Source organism: Cavia porcellus, unplaced genomic scaffold, assembly GCF_034190915.1.
Source record: "Cavia porcellus strain 051 isolate PalLab524CR breed Dunkin Hartley unplaced genomic scaffold, mCavPor4.1 scaffold_1, whole genome shotgun sequence".
Classification (NCBI taxonomy): domain Eukaryota; kingdom Metazoa; phylum Chordata; class Mammalia; order Rodentia; family Caviidae; genus Cavia; species Cavia porcellus.
This window is the reverse complement of record NW_026947484.1, coordinates 131,725,210-131,744,895: the sequence shown is the minus strand read 5'-3', so window position 1 is coordinate 131,744,895 and position 19,686 is coordinate 131,725,210. Positions and strand designations below refer to the sequence as shown.

Genomic DNA, 19,686 nt, shown 5'->3' with positions numbered 1-19,686 from the left:
GTTCAGGAAAGTGGCTTCTAGCTCTTGTCTGAACTTTTTAAAGGAATTACTGAGCCTCAACGTGGAGCTGAAGTATCACTCCCAGGCATTCTGAATTACTATATCATGTATACACCAAATCTATGCCTTTGTTCTCAGGAGCTTTATTATCCCCATCAGCACAATTTTTACCAGTTCCACCATTAGTAAAAATAGTAGTTCTCATTGATTTTTAATACACATCAAATACTCAGCTAAGTATTTTTAGATAATTATTGTACATAATTTTCACATTAACATTGCAAGATCAGCAATACATTTCATTCTGTGAATAAATATATCAATAACTAACTTATCTAAAGTTATGTTAATCAAGCCAAATTTAAGCACAAGATTACGTATTACAAACCTCATGGGCATGAATTCATTATGTCTGCACTCAAAAGACCTCAAGATTTCTCTATCAAAGAGAAATTAAAGACAAAACTCTAACCCATCCTCAAGTTCATATAAAAATATGGTCTCCCCTGAATCATTACATCTTGACCACTACTTCCTGATATAACTTCTACTTCTCATGCTTTACTATAACCTTTTAACTTCACATTTTGATCATATCTCTTTCAGTGTTTACCTGAATTTTAAGCATTCTTCAAAGTCCATATTAACTTCTACTCCCCACCCCTATCCTTAAGAGGCCCAGTGTGCAGTGATTTCTTACTTTCAACACTGCAGTTTTTAACTGTGCTTCTGACACAATTAATGTTCTTGTCACTAAGAAAGGGAAAACAGTCCAAGTTCAAGAGTAAAGAAAAGAAGATCTTGATATGTTGGGGGGGGTCTAGTTTAGTGTGCTTGGGATGAAGATGTGTTTTTCACGTGACCTAGTTCTACTCATCCTAATGTCACTTGCTCAGAAAACTCCTTGTCTGATACCAATTGCCACCCCATAATAGGCAAATTCCCCTTTATCTGGCACATTGCCTTTCTTCATGGCACTTATTCAGGCTGTAATTAAGCATCATTTTTGTTTTTGTTGTGCCTGGCCCCTCCACTGGACTGTGGTATCTGTTTTAGTCACCACTCACTTTATCTCAAAGAACCCTGGATAACCCTTGGCTTATATATAGAACCCCAGAATTTATGTGAGTGAAGAGGAAAAGTAGAGTAGCAGAAAAATCTGGTCAAGAAATTAAAGACTAAGCAGGGAGCTGGAAAGATGGCATATCAATAAGCAACAAAGTAAAAAGCCTCTCTGAGAGAAACAGCCCAGATGCTGGAATACTGCACTCTGCAGAAGACCAGATGGAAGGAGATGGATCCTCTTGACCCAGGAAGAAATTAAGTGAAAAAAAGAAAAAGAAAAGAAAAACTTGGACAGAAGGCAGTAGCTAGACATGCTCTCACCAGAGCCATTACCAGTGTGTGTGCAATGCCACTGGAATCTGAAGATGCACGGTCACGGTGAAGTTGGGGGTTGGCAAGCCCGAGGGCCTTGGTGGGAGGATGTGGTCATGGAGAGTAGTGGCAGACTGGACAACTGCACTGGTTTGCAGTGAATGTGGGGGACTCAGTTCTCCTACAGGAGTGGGCAATTGGCTGGGCAACATTTTGGAGTCAGGCAAGATAAGCCTGGTACAAGAACTGCAGCTGGCTTCATTAGCCACTCATAGCACAGAGCAGTTTGGTGAGAATTGCTTAGACTGAGTCCTACCCCTCTGCATGATCCAATAGCCAAGGCTGAGGTTTCCCAAAAGCTATCGCTAACCAGCCCTGACCATGCAGCACACACTAATTTGGTAAAGACTCCTAGTGATTGACCAGCTCAGAAGGGAGGAGTCAGCCTGTCCTGCCCCTGCTTGTACTCCAGTGGTCATCAAAAGATTGGGGAGGACAGCAATCCCTAGCCAACATGCTTCAGAGTAATTATAACCCATACAGGAAGTGCTGAAGACCCCACTATTCACTTGTCTGGAAGAAACTGGAAACATGACAAGAGGAAGAAACAAAAGGCAGTCTCCAGCCTCCAACCCAAGCAGTACTGGTTGAGGAGAGGTAAACACAGAAGAGACTGGGAGTTGCACACCTGCAGTTTCTGAAGAAATTGCATCTGACATAAAAAATATCTTCATGAAATTATAAAAGAACTTAAAACAAAAATATTAATACAAGTAAAGGAAGATGCAAGAAAAATAATAAAACAAATGCTAAGCATCTCTCAAGAAGACACAGATGGAAGAATAGAGGAGCATAGAAAAAGGAGGGAAACCTTCAATGAAGAATATAAAAAAAATCTAGAATACATGAAACAGATTCAAAGAGTTTACCAGGAAATTAAAAACTCCATTGAAAGCTGACAAAACTGCTTGAAAGAAACTAAAGACAGACTATCAAACCTTAAAGACAGGTTTGCAATGTGTGATCATGAAAGGAAAGCTCTCTTAAAAAAAAAGATAACAAGGAACCAGGAAGTAACAATACAAAGGCTAGAAGATGACAAGAGGATCTATAACTTAAGAATAAAAAATGTGAGTGAAGAAGCAGGGGAAAACACAAATAAAATACAAAGGCTGTTTACAGAAATAATTAAAGAAAACTTCCCAAGCATACGGAAAGGAAATGATATTCCGATATATGAGGCATTTAGAACTCCAGCCAGGTATAACCAAAATAGATCTACACTCAGATGTTTAATAATCAAGATCCTAGAAATTCAACACAAGAACAGAATATTAAAAGCTTTCAGAGAAAAGAAATCACCTATAAAGGAAAACCCATCAGAATCACTACAGACTTATCAACATAAACCATCAAATCAAGAAGAGGTTGGAGTGAAGTATTCCAAGCCCTTAAAGAAAATAACCTCCAACCTAGATTGATGTACCCTGAAAAACTATCTCTCAAAATTAATAGAGAAACAAGATGCTTCCATGACAAAGAGGAACTAGAGGAGTTCATGGCCACCAATTCAACCCTACAAAAAATACCAAAGGACATTCTAGAGAGAGAGAAAAGACCATGGTTTCAGGAATAGTGGCAGAGGAGTCTCAATTGAATGGGATGGACACTGGAATGAAGGGGAAAAGCAGGCAACCAATGGTAGAAAAATAGCGTGCCAGAGATGAGGCAGAGAAGGTTGGCCATAATCGCTAACATGGATGGCTTCAATATACTAAGAAAAAGAAACACTGTCAGAGTGGGTCAGGAGATAGGGCCCATCAAGAAGCTCTATATAAGAAATACATTTAACCTGAAAGCAGGTTTATGGCCTGAAAATCAAAGATGAGAAAATAATGCTCTATGTGACAGGGAACTAGAAAAAAGTAGAAGTAGCTCCCCCTGAAGCTGCAGATTGGTTGGAAAGACATAACACTTTTATACAATGGAGAACTACTCAGCTATAAGGAAGGAAAACCTTGAGGCTCTTGTAGATAAATGGATACAACTTGAGATCATGTTCAGGGGTAAAAAGGTTCAGAACTATTTAGGTAAATAGTGAGTTGCCTCCCTAATCCAAAAAATAAAGGAGTTAGTGGGATACAAAATGTACAATGCACCCTGTGAAAGAGGAGGAATTGTCTAAAAACCAAAGGTGGAGGACATTGTTAATCTTGTATCATGATTTGAAACCCATATTGTTCTCATCGCTCTGTTTAGTTTGGTTATATTCTTTTCCAGTTTTTCTACTTGTACTAGATTTGATGGCATGGACAGCTATTCCAAAGATAGTAGGATATGCTATGGTAAACATTTTTGATTTTCTATTAATTTAATTTGAAGCCCTGTATTGCTTTCACTGTCTTATATTGACTGATCTTATTTGAATCTGTTTTGACTGCTGTCTTGTCTTGACTGATTTTATTTGAATGTTACGTTTGATAGTATCAAGTCTGAGGGTATAGGCAACTTACCTGGACAGTAAGATTCATTATGATACTGATTCTGGTTTGACTATTATCTTCTTTTAAAGTCCTATAATGTCTCCAATGTTTTGTTTTTATCGATTTTGTTTTGTACTGCTATGTTCAGTTTTATTATGCCTGATGATACGGGAAATTCTATTGAAAATAACGAGACATTATGGCAACCATTGTCGATCACCTTGTATTTTGGTTTTAATTCATGTACTATGTCCATCCTTTTGTTTTGACTGACCCCATTTTGTTTTCTCTCATTTGATTTTATTCTCTCCAAAATAAAAAAAAGAAATTAAAGACTGAGTCATGTGAGATTTTATATACTGTATTACAGACTTTAACCACTATTGCTTTACGGTATTGGTCATATGGCTTAATGTATTGTATTGTGTCATCTCTATTACAATAAGTTCCTTAGAAACAGTAAGAACAAAAAGCATGAAGATGTAAAAATCTAGGTGAGCTTTGATCTTCCAGGTATGAGATTATAGTTATGTGAGCCACTATTTCAGTGTTAATGATTCAACAAAATATAATAAATAAGGTGTCTTTTAGCTGAGTATACTGGCATGCACTACAGTTTCAACACTCTTAGGGTGGGAAGATTTACTTGAACTGAGAAGTTTAAGAATAACATGCTGAATATCAAACACAGTTACATAAATAAGTATATTGATGTTTGTTTTTACAAGTAAAAAGATAGTAAGAACAAACCTTCTCCTTAAATCATTCTTGAAATCTTCATAATTCCTGAAAGAATATTATGCACATAGTAGGTGTTAAAATGCATTAATTAGTTAATTATATGCCCTGTTTTTGGTGCTCTCTTCTGGATTCCATATGGCAAATTGAACACGATAAAACATAGCCTCAGTCGCCCAAGAGCTTTTAGTTCGAGGTGGAAAGATTACCAGACCAGGACTGAGGACATTATTCCAGTAATCACAAATGCAGGGAAGGGTTAGATGGCACATGTGTAATAGGTTTGACCTAGCTTCCTGGAAAAGGCAGAATGAAGAGCTGCTGTATGGGGGAACAGGGGTAAGTGTGGCCCACATCTTTAGCAGAGGCACTCAATTCTCTTTATCCTAGTGCTCTCCTCACATGTTACATCTGTAACCAGGCCACTAATGTATACTTCCATGTGGAACTGTGGGTAGCAGGATCACTATTAGCTGTTCCCAGCAGTACATGTTTTGTAGACAGCAGCAGGTCAGAAGGTTCAGAAAGGCAATGTTGGTAATCAAAAGCCAGACTTCTCTATACATTCAACATAGAAGCCTGAATGCAATGAGTTTACAAAACAGACCAGGAAGAGGGTGGAGGATACCTGAGCCCCTCATGGGAAGGACTGGGTGGGGACATAGTTTCAGACATGAGCCTCAGTGTAAGACAAGATGAGAAGGGAGCAGTGCCAACTTTCTGCAGACCGATGGTGGGATGACAAGCAAAAGGTGCTTCTAAATACATTTCAGATCATAGTAGCAAACTGGAGATTTATGTGGCTACTGTCACTTGACTACTGTGAATTAGAGCCAGGGAGCAATACCTTTTTAAAATTTTGATTTCTTTCTTCCCTGAAAATACACCTATGGGCTTTACTGTTTTTGTCTTCACATAGGTTCCCCTTTGTACTGATGTCTGTGGTTTACTTTTCTCTGCATGCAGGAATCTATGTCCAGATGAAATCTTAATTCTGTAAGTGTCAGATGTCCTGTGTGCACGTGTACACCTGTGAATGGGCATGCACTGTAGTATGTGGACACAGGCACACAACAGTGAACTTGAGTGTGAAAGAATGCTTCTAAAATTGCATTTCCCATCCCCCCTTTCTAATTGTCCTACCAAAGTTTAGATACCGTGTTCTAGAATGAGCTTCATTTTTTATGGCCATGCCAATACAACCAACATCCAAGAGCTGTGATGTATTTAAGGAGAAGACTCAAGGAATCAAGAGGAGCTGGTCAGTGTTGAGTCTGGGAGTCAGATTAGGTCTTCCATGCTCTCAAGCATCTTCTGCTGAAAGGTAAAAGGGAAAATCTTCCAGGGGGCTCACAGGAAGGAAACGGGACTTGGGCCCCTTTTCTGGGCTCCCAGTTTCCTAGAGTATCTGTTTCACATCTTTCCTGTTTGTGGTCAATTGTAGGTATGGACAGAACAAGCTCTCTATGACTTTCATTGCCAGTTCTCTCTGCTTATGTCTCCTAATACACATATTTTCACTCTGAGCCTTCCTGGATACTGTGATTAGGTGGACCCAGGCACCTGGACATTATATGTCCTAACCCACAACTGAATAGCTATGGGGAGATCAATAGGGGCCAAGTCAACACTGAGCAAAAATTCAGACTCTTCATGGAAGTCATGAAATGTAAAGCAGTTAAGTTCCTGTGGGAAAAGGTGCCTACAGTGCAGTTGGTTATATCTTTATGTTCTTTGTCTCTGCAGGACAATGGCTACTGTAGGCTTGAGGTTGTGAACAGCCCTTATGGTTTCTGGGAGATGCGTTCTTCAAGGAATGTTACTCTCCGATATGCCAACAATGGAGGGCTTTCACTTCTTAGATTATCCAAAAACAGATGTTTTCCTAACTTTCTTCAGGAGTGTGGGATTGTTGTGGTAGTTGTGGATCCATCTACATACCCAAGAGGACCCCCCAGATCACACATCAACATATGGAGTTGCAGCATTGTGAATTAGTCTTTATCATACTCGCAAATGGTAGTTTTGAAATTGTTACTCCTCCCTAGGCCCCAAGCTGATAGATGAGAGAGCCACAGCAATACAGAAGGAGAAGAGCAACTCTATCTTCAATTCTGAAGATTCTGTGGTCAGGAGGAGTGCATGGAGATAATGACCACATTTCAGTTATAGAACAGTCTGAAGTAGGCAACACGGCTCCGATACTTTCGAAACTCTCTGTCTGTGGACAACTGTAAATGAAAGAATACTGTTCAGCTCAATATGCTAATCTTGTGCTTCTCGTCTTTCTGGCTGTGCAAATTATAAACACTGACATGTCCCTACTAACTTGAACCACTACCCATTAGGCAGTCTGAACCACCAGTAGGGTTAATTATTTAACATCAGGTTATGGAATTCAAATCAGAGCCTCCTGGAAGCAAGGAGGTATTAGTATTACAATACTAATATGAATGTGTTAATTCTTAAATGTTTTCATAGACCCTACCACAAAGATAATACATTAGGCATTTAATAAATGCTTGTGGAATTAACCCTGAGTTCTACTAGAAAAAATGTATATATCAATTTTATTATTATATGGATTTTATAATAGAAAATTTAGACTTAGAAAATTCACAAGACTTGTCTATAAGCACACAGCAAGTCCATTCTGGGACAAATATTTGAACACAGGCCATACTGTCCTCAGAATCCATGCTCTTAACCAGAGTTCTCTACAGCTTTCTAGGGATTTAACACTGAAATGATGTACTAAAAGTTCTAAGATCTAAATTCCAGCCTCATAACCTTCACAAATCACTCAGTCTCTTTGGCCCCAATATCTTTTTCTGCCATATAAAGAATATATTATCCTGTACTTATCCCAAAAGATTGAGATTCAAGTAAGAAAGTGTCATTTTTGGCCAGCCATGCATACGTTTAAAAATGAAATGAATGAAATCATGTAACCCTCCAAAAAGATCCTCATATTCATATGCACACAAAACTACATATACTTTCAAGGGACCAGGTACTTCCTGAAGTTCATTTGTAGACTCCTGGTTAAGAATCCCTGATACATATGAAAATAATAAATTGGTCCACAAAAGTCTACCTTTTTTTGGTGGTACTGAGTATCCAATTGTGCATGCCTTGTGCATGCTAGACAAGCACTCTACTACTGAGCTACATTCCCAGCCCAGAAGTCCATTTTTATTACCTCAGCTTTTAGGGTTCTTTTCTGCAGACATGGAACCTGAGCCCAGTCTGGAGACCCAAATTTCATTGGCCAAGCAACTTTTGGGGGTGGCTTCTTCTCTGGGTTATAAAAGCCAGGGCTAGAAATGAAAATACAGGCATCACTTTTAATTAATTAGTAATCGTATGTGAACTCCACCAGTAGCACAGTCATCTATGAACTAGGCCTAACCCTTGGGAAAAGGCAACAGACAGATAAACTTTTTAATGTCAAGCAAAGATGGGATTCATTTATCTGTTAATGTACGTCTAATTGGATGTTAGTGTTAAAGGTAACAAATCTTGACATCCAGATAAAGACCGCTAGTTTAAAATATACTTCTGTAATCCAGTGTCCTAATCTGAGAAATAAGATCTCAGAAGAGGTAGGTATTGAAAGATTTCTACAACAGTCATAAGTGTACAGCTCACAACTTGAAGTTGGTGATAGAAGTGAAGAGACAGTCTATCTGTAATGCAGCGACAGCAAAACAGACCACATTAAATTTTCTTGACAACAGATTATGTTAGAAATGCCTTTGTTTAAAAAAAAGAATTGCCTCTGTTCACAACACTTTGTCTTTTGCTGTAGATTCTACTGTGGGAGAAATAACACTAAGAGCGGATGTAGAGGTCAAGACATAAATAACTTCCTTAATACAAGCTTTGAAAAAGCTACATTCACTCTCCAATCTTTGGATTTCTTTTTAGTAAAAGAAAGACCATGACCATTTGCCCTGCATTGTCATAGATTCTAAATGATTTCCGGAAGCATTTAGAATAAGTCTTTAATAAGTTCTATATACTCTAGCCTATCATTTTTCTGACTTTTCATTTCTCCTTTCATGGTATATTCTAGCCACACTAACATTCTCCCTTTTTCAAATTCTTTCCCAGTTTACAGCCTTTGCATTTTCTTTTCCATGAGATGCTGTTTCCAATTCTTTGCAGGGTTAGCTCAGTCTTTTCATTTAGGTCTCAAATGAAGTATCAATTGCTCAGAACCCAGGTTGAGAAAGCCTCCAGCTCATCAATCTTTTATATCATTACCCTGTTTTATTTCCTTCATAATGCCTATTCAGGTTGTCACACTTCTTCATTTGCCTATCATAATTCTAGCTGATGGCCACTGTCCCGATCTAATTATTACTAGGCTTCTTTCACTCTCAGAAGTGTCATTGTTTAACTGATAAATTATAAAGCTTCTCTATTTGTTACTATTGGTATTTTCTTGTGTATTTGCTTCTCCTCTGTACGTAGTTTAGAATGTTAGCTCCAAGAAACCAGGAGCCTTGTGTAATGAGTTTATTACATGACTTCTAGAACCTAGAAGAACTGTCTGGCACATTAACAAATAATTATTGAATGAATATTTGTTAATGTACAATACAAAATGCCAGTAAAGGGTTAAATCTTTAACTATGGATGTTTCTTATTTAGCTGGGATGGTTTGGATGTAAACTGGGCTATATGTACTTCTTTCACTGAAGTACACCAAAAAACAGGAGACATACCCAGGATAAGAAGTGTCCTTTGAAAAATTTCCAGATCGAGGTATCAAGACATTAAATGGAGCAAAATTTTGTTTGTGTTTTTCCTCTGAAGTATCTACCTTCTGGTACTTGCCCGGGCAAGGGGTCACATCCTATTGCCAAGAAAAAGATGAGTGTATTAGAGGATGTTTTTATATTTATATACACACAAATAAAGCTTTGCAGGTTAAAAAAATAATACCCCTTGCCTGTTCAAAAAATGTAGCTATGTCTTGGTCACTTAAGATATAGAAATAGGCCTAAGTAGGTAGAAAACCAAGATATGGATGCCATTTGGCTAAGGATACATAATGCTCCGGTTGTAGAAATAAACCATAATGGGTAAAGAACCAAGGTAATCACTATGTTTACCACCTCACTGAGAGATTTTAGAACCAGCATCCTTAGTGCTTGAATTTACATGTCTGGAAGCATCCAGCGAGAGATTAGGATCCTTGGGTTGGGTATGTTAGCTCAGTGGATGACCATCTGCCTGGTACACAAGGACCTGGGTTTAATTCCCCAGGACAGTGGCGTGGCAGAGGGAGACAGATTAGGATCCTGTTCTTAAAATCCAGTCACACAAAAGGATGGAAGAGTTGGAATTTATTTTTTAACAAACAAGATTGTATGATGTGCAAACATAGCTTCCAGCACTTTAACCTTAAGCATTTCAGTACCAGAACCCTGCCTTGGGACCATTTCTTCAGTAAATGTTTTTCTGTTTTACCCAGTATAGTCACATACACATGTGCAATACTAATGTTCAAGCGTTTCTTGAAGCAACCCAGATCACCCTAAATCCCAGTACATTACCTTATTGAGTGGTTTAAACCTCTCGGCTGTTCTGGCTCCGATCGCATATCCTTTTGTACTGGTTGGAATCTGAGACAGCTTGTATGCCAGGCCATACTACTTTGAGTGGTATTAAAAAAAAAAAAAAGTAAAAAGAAAAACACCAGTAACACAGTCAGGGAACAACCTTTAAAATGGAGTGAACTTTGAATATTTCCACTTGAACCTTCTGTGCTTTTTTCTTGACTATGTCAAGGTCAAGCCCACACACCCAATACATAAATAACACATGTAACTTTGCAAAAGGATGTCGCTGGGCTGATAAAATGAACGGAATTTCTATAAATCCAATTTGAGTTCCACCAAAGTGCACTTGTTCTTACACAATAGTTAGCCAGAGGATGGTAGTTTGGGCATTGGTTGAGAGGCGTTTGCAAGTGAGGATGGAATGGGTTCTATAGGAAAACAAGGCTCTGGTTTAGTGCGGGTAGCAAGCAAGGATGAAGCCCTTGGCTTTTCACCCCTCTATTGACTCCAACGGCCAGCTGCTTACCAGGTAATTGGCTCAGGTCGAGACCCAGAAGTCCAAAAACCCTGTAGTTTTTCTTCAGGGAACTTGGATATATTTCCGTACCCAGAGAAATGAGACTCATCTAAGGGGAAGTCCATACTCACATCTTTTGACAAGTAATGCCCAGGCCCTGTGTGAGGCGATCCTCTAAGAGGGAGAAAATAATTCCCCAATTGGTTTGGAGGATGGTAAAGAGGAAAGAGCTTCCTCTGTTGACGTGTTCCAAAGGAGTAGACATCCACAGGTCCTTAAGATCAGGAAAGAGGAGAAACTACAGGTGAAGGAAGGCATCTCAGTCTCTGCAATGGAGTTCTGCATTTGGAGAGGGCAGGGGGAGCAGAGGGCTGGGCCCACTAAATTCTTACAAAAAACGGACAGAACTCCGCGGAGGAGTCAAAGGGTACTCCCTCCTCCTACATCTTTCCTAGGCTCTCCTCCCTTCGCCTGCCCTCTAGTCTGGACTCCCCTGAAGTCCTTCTCACCCACTTTGCTGAAACACATCGCTAGCACGATTAGGGCTCACACTCAAGTACTTCGCTGCCAAGGAAACAGGGGCAGGCACTGCGAGCCCCAAACCGGATTCTGGGCGGGGATCGCCCCCAGCGCGCCTGCGCAGCAAAATGGGCGTTCCCTAGAGAGCGCTTGCTGGGGTTGGGGTGGGGAGTTTGGAGCCGGAGCCCAGGAGCTGACTGTGGGCTCCGCAGCCGGGCTAGGGGTACGCGGTCTGCCAGACCTGCGGTTGGAAGGGCTGTGTGGAAGGGAGTGGCGAAGGGCTTTGGAAATGACAGTATAGTATGGGTAAGGACAGTGCAGTTTAGAGTTCCCTGAAGTCCAGACCACATAGATCAGGGAGAAAGAAAAAGAGGCTGCGATTAGGAGAAGGGGCGCCTTGGGCAGCGCCCAAAGCAGGGCAGTGAGGGACTTGGTTGAGCTGTTCTGATTCTGTTTGGTCCCTTTTGGACCCATTTTTCTTTTTCTCAAATCTTCCATTCAGGTTGCTCGTTTCTGCCTCATGGGGTCAGGAACAGAGGAGGGGAAGGAGAACCTGCATAAGATTTGTTTTGTTTTGTTTTTCTTAAAAATATTAGTGGCTTTATGTGTAACAATCAAAGTGCAGTGAAATCATAGAAGTGCATGATACTGTTTTAAACTCTTGGGCAACCTTTTATTTACTTATTTGATACCAGGATACCAACTCATGACCTCATACTTGCTAGGCAGGCGTTTGTGCCGCTGAGCTGAATCCCTGGCTTTTTTTTTTTTTTTTTTTTCCTTTTCTTTCAGTACTGGGAATCAAACTCACTACCTTGCTCTTGCCAGGCAGGCGCTGTGCCACTGAGCTACATCCCAGGCCCCAAACTTTTACTTTCTAAACGCATTTTTTCTTATCTCCAAATTGGCAATAATAATTTCTTTTCAGAGTTGGGAGGACTATGATAATCATTATTATGTAGTTTCTGGTGTACCTGACTGTAGAAGAGGTTATTATCACTGAAGGGGCATCCAGCCTGTTTGTGAGCCCCCTCGTCCTAACAGAAGGAAAAAATGTCAGAATGCTTGCTGTTTCCTTCTTTATAGTATCCTGGATATTAACACTAACTTGTTTAACGTAGATTTTAGGGTGGCCTTAGGTTTAGGAGTTGTCCTGATATGGGAGGTAACAGAAAACACAATGTAACTGGTCTGTAGTGCCCTTTGCCAATGATCCACAGATATTCTTGGGCTGTCTTATAGATCTAATGGAGGGTTTCCCAAAAAGGTGATAATAAGACCTAGAAGTTATTTGGGAAATTTATGGAAACATTCTTTTGCATTAAAAATAATTTTTAATTGGCACATAATAACTGTACTTATGGGTTATCATATGATGTTTCAGTTGTGTGAAATTCAAGTTGGGGTAAGCATATCTATTTCCTTAAGCTCATCCTTTCTTTTATTCGGGGGAAGGCATTTTTTACTTAGAAATTTATTAAAGTGATGCTACTGGTCAACAGACCAGGGAAACTAAACACCCTTCAGGGCCCTGCCTAGTCACATAATGAATTAATAGTACTGAAAGTAATTTGAGACCGTCTTGGGCTATCTAGTGAGTTCAAGGCCAGTCTAAACTGCATAGTGAGATCCTGTCTTAAAAAAAAGAAGGAATGTCAAAACTTTTAAAGACAGAATACTTCTGGTATTATATTGAGTCATTTATGAAATTATATAGTTCAAATTACCTGCAAATTTAATTTTAAGATAATAAAGGAAAGTATTATAAAATAATTTATTATTTAAAGTAAGCTTTGAGTCTCAATAAAGTTAAGAAACTCTGACTCGGAATAAAAATCCTAAAATCCAAAGAATAGGTGTGTTTAGTGAAAGAGGTAAGAGGGAAACAGATTTGTTAAATCCTACTTCCAAGACTTTCTTACAGATTACACATTTCCATCTGGGGTAGAAGAGTGAACACAGGCTTTGGTTTTCAACAAGTATCTGAAGTTACTTAAATTATCTATGCTTTGATTTGTCTGTAAAACACTAAAGATTGTTTTCCTCCTAGGGCTGCTATGAGAATTTAAACATTAAACAGGGACAAATTTTGTATACAAAGTAACCCAGAATTGATAAAAATGTTAATGTATATCTAATCTATCACCTCCATGCCCAGGACTACAGCAATCTCTAAGGGCTGTACAAATAACAATTTTAAAAAGGTGCTTCTTTATATAAGTGGGTGCTACTCCTTACCAAGGCTTATCATGTTAAACAGAACTCTCCCTCATCCAACCGGGGATCAGGCTCCGCAAATAATCCTATGTATACCCCCACCTCTTTCCTTTTAGACTACAAAACTGGGTGAGTTTTCATACATTCACTAGAGCATGAACGTGATTACCAAGAGAAAAGTCCCAAAGGAATGGCTTCGTGGTGTCGATAAGTTGTGGTAGATCATATGCCTGGGACTTTGTGGGTTTCCTGGAAGCGCTGGACTTGAATGGTTCTTCATAGGTAGTTGCGATTAATGTCTCATAAATTATCTCCATGAATCAACACTCATCTACATGGACTTTAACCTAGAAAAACAAATAGAAAAGTGGCTGCCAAGTAACAGCCCCACCCTAAAAGTTCCCCTTCAAGTCATTGTGACATTGCTTTCTGCAAGGCAACATTGTAATATAAAGAAAGCTGGAAAGGCCCAGAATTAACTCTACTAATTACCAATTACATGACCCTGAGAAAATCATTAAATTATTTTATTTTATTTATTTGTCTTTCACTGTACTTTTAGCCCACATTTACAGCATCTAAAGCAGAATGTGATACAAATGTGGTTAAGTGGCTTAAGGAGCTCACAATCTAACATGTTAGACAGGTGTCTTTAATATAAGGTAGAGCTATCAAGGAAATCTTTGAGTAAATTTCCATATAGTGTGAGGTTTTTAGAGCAAATAACTGCATGGGGCACAAGGGAAGCTTTACAGCGCGAACTGAGGAGGCTGAATTTTGAAACACCCTTTGACCAAATGGACACATATCACCTTGCCCTGAGAAAGCAAATTAAATCCTTAAAAACAATCCATTATAATATTGGTACTAGAAAGATGCTTATACACCAAAAAATTTAAATGCTTTGCTTTGAGATTAATATGAAGTAAATTTTTTTAAAGTTTAAAGCGTGCCTCAGATATGAGAGACCTGTTATTTCTTGAAGCTTTAGCTTTCTAGAAAAGATGAATAACCAAAAAAACTTAAGGTAATATTGTTTTAACTGTTTTTCTTTTCAAGACACAGCTATTGAATATTTTTAGTAATCATGACTTTTAAAAAATCCATTTATTCATAGATAAAAAGAAAATAAATAGAAGAAAAACATAATTATGACTTTTAATGCCAAATATCACTTTTACTCTTTAAACTGAAAATAGAGTGTAATGTCATTGGTTAACATTATCTCCTTGGAGTTCAGATCTCTCTCTGTCTCTCTCTCTCTGTTTCTCATCTCTCTCTCATCTCATGTCTCTATCTTTGTCTTTGTCTCTGTCTCTTTGTTTTTGAAGTGGAGGACTTCACTGCTTCCCAGGCTGGTGTCAAACTCAGAGTTTCAAGTGATTCTCTGACCTCAGCCTTCTGAGTAGCTGATACTATAGGCATACACCACCATACCCTGCTAAGTTTTCAAGTTTAGGTTGTGCTTATAAACGGCAAACTAGGTGCTGGTGGTATAAGTCAGTGGTAAAATCTGTGGTGAAGCTCTGGGTTTGTGCCTAGCACCAAATCAAAAAAACTCAAACACAATACACAGTGAAACTACATAATGAAGACAGCTTCTTAGGGACTGTATCAAAACAGTAGTCCAGTTTCAGCGTTAACAGAAATTGTTCATTTTCATGTAACCAAACAAGATTATTTATTTTAAAATTACTAGAAAAAGATTTTATCTCATAATCTGAATTAAAATTATTTAAAAATGGACACAAATTTCTGAGAACTTGTATTAGCAGGGAATTTTAAGTGCTTCTAAAAACCAATTAGGACTTGTCCAAGCCAAGAACTCTTTGTTTTCAGTTAATATAAAAATTGCTGTCCATAAAATACATCTGGATGTTTATTGTCAGGTTGTATTCTAGAATGCATCTCTTTTGAGGATATGCAAAATTTTTAAAAACTTGCAACTTGTCCATTTAGGTATTTAAATAATAAAATAATTAAATTCAGATACATTCCAAATAATATTAACTAAACTTTAACAGGTGTTTATCAGAATTGGCCCTGTTCTAAGGACTTATTTAATTCTCCTAATGTAACTCAAATTTTCTTGCTTCTTGGCAGCCTAAGGAGATTTCACTTGGCCTGCCCAGCTTGCAAGGTGGGAGACCACATGCATCAGTCTTAATTTTAGAGAAAATAAAATTTATTGCAGAATAGGAAAGATGGCCCAGAGCAGTGGTGGTGGCTGTGCAGAGCCTTCTCTATGGACTGGTGAGCCAAGCAGCTGCAGCACTGTTATCCATAGCTAAGCACTGGATAATATCTCACATAGGGTCATGCACGTGGCTTGGAAGGGAGTAACAAGTGCCAAGTGATGTCACCAGTAGCAACTCATAAGCCACAACCAAGGGAGCTTTTGAATGGCACGTCATTAGTGTATTCAGGTTTAATGCAGAGTTGGCACTTTTCAAGCAGTTAAGTGGGTTTTGGTTGTAGTTTCTAATCTTCCAGATCCCCCACATGTGAGTATAAGTAAGCAACAAGTGGCATGTCCCAGGATAAAGCCATTAGGTTTGCAGAAACATGATCATTAGAACACCTTCCAGGCAATGGATCCCAGGGCTCTGAGTCTCATGGCTGGTAAGGCTTGGGTTTGGAATGTCTGAGTATAAATCCACTGCTGCTAGGCAAAGGGATAAAAGCCCCGTAAAGTGGCTTTGACAACAGGGATTCCAATTTGTCCATTGTTGGCTGGCTTGATCATTGAGATCAAGACTACCCTGTGGTAATAGGTGGCAAAAACAATTATACCATCTTGTAGAATCATACTGGTCAGGATTTGCTTTGACCAGGACAACTGTCAAGTATTTCTGTCTATTACAATAGTGAACTTAGGTGTAGGACATATGGATACTGGGGTGGTAGGATCTCTTGAGGAATGTGAAATAATAATCTCCATTACAGTGGTTCCTTGGTTCATGAACTTGATTCTTTCCAAGATTCAGGTTGCAAACTGAATTTGATGAGAACTGAATCAAATTTCTCCATAGGTCAACATTGAATCTAACCACTGAATTTGATTTGATTCTCATGCAGTTCAATTTGTGACCAGAATCATGGAAAGAATTAAATTTATGAACTAAGGTATATATTGGACATTATGTATTTTGAGGAAAGGGAATTCTACCTTGCAAGATTGGTTTCCTAGATCATTGTATCTATTTAGGTAATAGAGAGGGGAGTCTGAAAGCTCTCCCAGCTGTAGTGGATTAGAGTCATTTAAGGGCTTTTGGATAGCATGTGTATGAGCCAGGGAGGTGAGGTTTATACATCTGCCCTTAACATGTTGGGGTATAAGTCTTATTGTAGCACACACCTACTTATTAGTGAAGTTATATCTCTGTTGTACAGAGATATGGATACAAATAGCAGAAACTATTTGTATCCATATATTTGGGGAATCAGCTTCTAACCCTGTAACCCTCCCTGCTAGAGAAAGCAGGAGGGGAAAAGGGAAGAATAGCCCAGAATTCATTGTTGGATGTTGGGGTCTAATTATTGATAGTAAAAATAACCCCAACTCTCAGTTAAAAATCTCAGGTCAAAAATCACCAGTGAAGAACCAGAATTAAGAGCCCAAGGAAATGCTTAATCCATAAGAGATGAATCAAAGCTCCTCTAACAATCATTACTTATCTTTTAGTTTCTTTTGGAAAAAGCAGCTTAGTCCCTCCAGGGATTCAAAGGAATAAACTGTAAAATTGCCCTTTCTTGATGTTGAGGGGTTTGGCTTTGGTGTCTCTCCATCCTTTGTCCAGGGCTTCAAGCAGATATGATGCATCCAAGGGTCATGCCTTGTCATGTTAGTGGCAGGAGGGGTAGAAAGTATGATGGAGAATGGTGCCTCCCAGATTGGTTCAAGAGAGGGTAAAAGCAGTTCCAGGACTTTTTTCCTTCTCCCCTTCTGCCCCCTTGGTCTTCCCTTGTCTTCCTTCAGTGATAAGGCTGACTCTCTTGAGGCCCATTGGCCTCCGGGGTGGCCTTTTGTCATCCCCACCTCCAGTGCTATAGCGATTAGCAAGGCTGAATTAATGTAGAAGTCTTACAAAATGTTTCATTGTCCTTTAGGACAAACAAACCCTGGACATGAGGACCATCTGACCATTTCCCTTTTTATAAAACAAATGCTGCTGTAGTCTGGCATAGTTTATATCTTCCCCGGCTGGCCAAGTCTCATCATCTCTCATTGATTACCCTATCGCTACCTGGGTACAATAAAAGATCAGGAGCTTTCTCTTCAGGGATTATCAAATTCTCTCACCTTTTGAGGACAGACCCAGAGGTGTGTTCACATAGGGAGGCTGGTTGAATTTCCCATCTGAAAAATATACACAAAGAAGGCGGGAACCTTCTTTCCTAGCCTCAGTGCTCCTGGTAGCAATAGAGGAAACCTAATCCTAATCCTAATCCCTCATTCTAATCAATACATCCACAACATGCCCTGGCCTTCTCACTACCTCCCCACCAACACCTCAGAACAGCAATGGGAAAAGCTTATTCCTTTCAGCCTACTGGTACTCCAGTGAGTTCCCGAGAAGGAATGAAAGAAGTTCCTGCCATGAAATTAGAGTGATTCTGTACCTTAGTAGGGCAGCGAGAAGTGATCTCTAAGGCCCCCTTTCCCAGGGGATGGCCTAGAAAATACGTCTTTTAGCAGTTGATATTGTACCTGATGAATCAAATTCCACAGGATCAAAGTGGCTGGGTCCCTGAGGGAAGCCAAGTAGAGTTTTTTTGTCCTTTTTAAAGAATCAGAATTCAATTTCTTTCCACTTACCTCAAAAGTTTTCTCAGAACGGGGTTGTTGACAGATGGGTTTTTTGTTGTCTAGTGGTATCAAACGCAAGCACAGACCTGATGTCTCCAAAACCTCCCAGGAATCTCTATCCATTGATGTAAGGAAGTAGGCTACGGGAAGTAAAAGATAGTCTCTGGTCCAGGTGTTTATAGATACCAGATGGGGAGGATCTAAGCTGAGAATTAGGTAGGTTGCAGGAGTTTTGTTTTAGGGTGAGCCACTCAAAAATATCTAAATCCATTAATCTCTAATTTCCAGATGTTCAGGTGGCATCCTGTATAACTTTCATTAGTTTGGGCCCTGCCTCTTTAAGGAGGGCCAGGGTGCCTTCTCCCAGAGATAAATGGGTCTCTATTTCAGTTGGGCAGGAAGAGGTGCTCTTGGAGATCTCAGGAGATCCATGAAATATAATGAGGTTCCTCAGTCTTACAAGTCAAAAGAGGAGACTCAGCTAACTAGTGTCCATCAATAAAATATTGTATCAAGTCAGCCCCCTCCAGTGGGAGGAGGGTCCTGGGCAGCTGGGAACAATGGAATCCCAGACTATAACCATAGACAACTCACCAGAGAATCTTGACGAACAGTTCACAGCAGAAGTTTACAAAATAAGTGTTAGTGATATAATCTCAACCTGTAAATGTCAGATATTCCAATTTTGTGTTTTCCAAAATCAAATAATAAATTCCAAGGTAAAGTGGAGGTTAAAAGTAGAAAAAAAATAGGGAGTGAGGATATAACTCAGCAGCACAATGCATGCCTGGCAAGCATGAGGTTGTGAGTTCGATTCCTGATACTAAAAAAGAACAAACAAAATAAAAAGTAGGAAAACTTATAGAGCTAACTCCTGAGAGCCAAGAAGGGACCTGAAGGTGAGTTGCTAATAAGCCCATTTTTCAAAGGAAATTTTAAAAAGGAAAACCACAAGGTGGGTACAGCATCATGAGGTGGGTACCATGTTTAGTTGTGTCTAAATATCCTTCCAAAGCCTCATCAGTTATAGGACTTTTTCAGAGGTGACTGAATCTAGAGTGTGTGATGCTAGGATTAAAGGCATTTGATTAGTAAATCAGTCCACTGATTGGTTTGGCATAGCTCTGGCTAAGATTAAGGGTGTGAGTAGTCTATGTACATTATAAGTGACAGAAAAAGTCTTGTCTCTTCTCTTGTTACTTTTGCCACCTTGTGGGCACTATGAACTGTTCTCTATCAAGCCACCTTGCCTTGGAGCTGGCCAATTATGGACTGAAGCCCCTACAAACTGTGAGCTAAATAAACTTTCCCCCTTTAACTTTGAGTGTTAAGTATTTTGTCTCAGCAATGATAAAAGTAACTAAAACTGGTTGAAAACTGTGATCAACCAATAAGATTATAAGAATATCTACTTAGGTAATATTGTTCCAGTGGGGAAGGAGGTGACACAGA

At 39.3% G+C, this 19,686-nt stretch overlaps 1 protein-coding gene across 2 annotated transcripts; it reads right to left on the bottom strand.

Annotated features, from left to right (window-relative positions):
* Positions 1-4,067: 4,067 nt before the first annotated feature.
* Positions 4,068-13,775, bottom strand: Cimap3 (ciliary microtubule associated protein 3). 2 transcript variants are annotated; one of them, XM_063255635.1, is made up of 6 exons: positions 13,594-13,775; positions 10,820-10,962; positions 10,166-10,261; positions 9,332-9,462; positions 7,801-7,918; positions 4,068-6,829 (listed from the first exon to the last, which is right to left on the bottom strand). In XM_063255635.1, the coding sequence occupies exons 1-6, from the start codon at positions 13,739-13,741 to the stop codon at positions 6,761-6,763; spliced, it is 705 nt and encodes a 234-aa protein (XP_063111705.1). In that variant the 5' UTR covers positions 13,742-13,775; the 3' UTR covers positions 4,068-6,760. The 2 variants fall into 2 exon arrangements, with proteins under 2 accessions (XP_063111705.1, XP_003479049.1); XM_003479001.4 differs by lacking the exon at positions 13,594-13,775 and adding an exon at positions 11,198-11,320.
* Positions 13,776-19,686: the final 5,911 nt, after the last annotated feature.